At 44.2% G+C, this 2678-nt stretch overlaps 1 protein-coding gene across 1 annotated transcript in view; it reads right to left on the bottom strand.

Moving 5' to 3' along the window:
- Positions 1-872, bottom strand: part of DUPD1 (dual specificity phosphatase and pro isomerase domain containing 1) — a 14861-nt gene extending 13989 nt beyond the window's left edge. Inside the window, exon 1 of the mRNA XM_010000747.1 lies at positions 688-872. Within this exon, the coding sequence (XP_009999049.1) occupies positions 688-872 (185 nt within the window). The remainder of the gene's footprint in view (positions 1-687) is intronic.
- Positions 873-2678: the final 1806 nt, after the last annotated feature.

The raw sequence follows: 2678 nt of genomic DNA, 5'->3' as shown, positions 1-2678 counted from the left end.
ATTTCATCATGTTTCTCCCCACCCAACTCTCCAGCCTGTCCAGGTCTCGCTGAATGGCAGCACAGCCTTCTGGTGTATCAGTCACACCTCCCAGTTTAGTGTCAAACTTGCTGAGGGCACACTCTGTTCCCTCATCCAGGACGTTGATGAAAATACTGAATAGTACTGGTCCCAGTACTGACCCCTGAGGGACTCCACTAGTCACAGACCTCCAACTAGATTCTGTCCCATTGACCACAACACTCTGACTTTTTCCTTTCAACCATTTAATGATCCACCTCACTACCTGACCATCAAGAGCACACTTCCTCAGTTTATCTACGAGGATGCTGTAGGAGACAGTGTCTAATGTTTTACTGAAACCAAGATAAACGACATCTACCACCCTACTTATCTACCATCACCTATCCACTTAGTTACTTCTTCATAGAAGGCTATAAGGTTGGTCAAACATGACTTCCTCTTGGTAAAACCTTGTTGACTGCTCTTAATGACCCCCATGTCCTTGATATGCCTGGAGATAGTGCCAAGAACAAGTTGTTCCATCACCTTTCCAGGGATGGAGGTGAGGCTGATGGGTCTGTGGTTACCAGGGTCCTCCTTCTTGCCCTTCTTGTCACTGGAGTGACATTTGCTATCCTGCAGTCCTTACGCACCTCTCCTGTTGCCCACTATTGGCACACTTACTCATCTCCAATGTAGAGGTTGGGCCAGACTTCATTGACATGAGTGTACTGCGGGCATCCTTTCCAGAAGAGTTTCTCCAATTCAAACGCACCCGGGGTATGGTAATCCTCACCAGGATCTGTTTTGATTGCTGTGTATGCATTTTTCTTCCCAGTGTTCAAACCTGCTGATGACATCTTGTCCATGGAGTAGTGTGCTCAGGATGTGCAACAATCTGGAATGCAACCAAAATAGAACACTAAGGACAAAGCAAGTGAGTTCTGTTGCAGAACACTGGAAACAGCAACGGCCAGGTGTGATTTGGCATGGTGTGAGATGGATGTACCTGCTCTGTGACAGGACAGATTTGTACATGGATTTCTACCATAGTGAGGAATACTTTGTTGGATGAACTCATCAGCAACAGGAACAAAAGCCAAAGGTTTGTAATCACCAAAGTTTGGTCTCCATTGAGATTTTTTTTTCCTAGAAGATCCACTGGTAAGAATTTGTTAGGTCTAACAACCTGATCCAAGTAATTTAGAGCATCTAGGTGAATTGGATAGGGGGGATTTAAGATGCTTCTTTATCATGAATTGCAAATCTCCCAAAGGTTTTGCCATTGTGTGACTTTCAGCAACTCAGGGACACTAAGTGTATCCATTCTTGTGAATGCTGGGTGTACATGTTCTACTCTTTTGAGATCTGGATGCAGCCCTGCACACAGAACCTTGTAGGCTGTTTCCAGGAACAGGAGTTTGCCTTTTTACGGCACCACTTAGTAATAGAATGGGTTTTTTTAGCCAGGATGGGCTCAAGGACTTCCTTCTCTTCAGGCTCACCTTTTATTTTAGCCTAGGTGCTTACTAGGTGGACAGTAGGTGGATAGGAAGAAGCACTTTTGAACACACAGTATAGAAGGAAGCAATGGAACACTGTTGCCCTGTAGTTAAAATGAGAGTATCGTTCACTTTTCCAAAACCAATCCTTGTTGCCAGGCCGTATAGTCAGAGTTAATCGCTCAGAACTGATAACTTTAATGTCACGTTCATTTGAGCTATATGCTGGTGTTCAACCTTTGATGTCAGCTTTATACACCTTTTGAAGCTCCAGATTCTCTCCTGCTTGGTCTGTTTTCTCTCTGTGGTCCTGGTTTAGACTTTCCCCTGTAGAGTTTGCCTCCCTTATCTGTGGAGTCAACAATTGCAACCTGGTTAAGGGGTCTCCCTCCTCCCCCACTTCCCCAAAACTGAACCTTACTTAGGAGCTGGGCACTGACCCCATGAATAGTGGGAGCTCAGAGAGCAGCCTAAAGCTGTCACAGAGCTGGTGAGGGAGGTTAAAGGCCAGAGTCTCAATTAAGTCTCAACGCCTGCCTCATGTTTTCATTTATGAAAGCAATGTCTTAGGACATGGTGGGTAACTACACTTGCAAGAATATTCTTGTCTCAGACAGGTGAGTTATTTGCATCCATGTTTAACTTTCCTAATCTCCTGCAGCTGAATTATCTGAGGTGAAAGCCCAGTGAACTATGTGAGATACAGAAACCCTTGCACCAGCAGCAACCTTACCAGCTGCTCGCTGCTGGTGCAGTACAGCTGCAAGGGGTCAGTGCTGTGCTCCTTAGCTCAGGTGTGACCCTGCCCTGCAAGAGAAGTCAGCTGGTATCCCCATGCATAGTGTTGGGTGTGTTTACATTAAGAGGTTTTGTTAATTTTTTAATTTTTAATTGCTTGAAAAAAATTCTACTTGAAGAAGGTACAGTACATCCATGTATTACCAGTAAAGACGAAATAACGAGGAAGTGACTGACAAGTAATAAATACATACATGAGAGCTCTTTGGTCCAAATTAACAGGACTGGAAACTCTGCACAGTAGCAGACTAATATTTAGGTCATAATACAGGCACAATGCTAGAGAAAAATTATTGTGAGGGACATGAGCATTTTAATGTCTCCTGTGCAAATCAGAATTTGCACAATTCTGAAGGCAAGGTATGTTTTGTTCTG

Source organism: Chaetura pelagica, unplaced genomic scaffold (genome assembly GCF_000747805.2).
Source record: "Chaetura pelagica isolate M959 unplaced genomic scaffold, ChaPel_1.0 scaffold166, whole genome shotgun sequence".
NCBI classification, from domain to species: Eukaryota; Metazoa; Chordata; class Aves; order Apodiformes; family Apodidae; genus Chaetura; species Chaetura pelagica.
The sequence above is the reverse complement of the archived record's forward strand: the minus strand, read 5'-3'. Positions and strand labels throughout refer to the sequence as shown.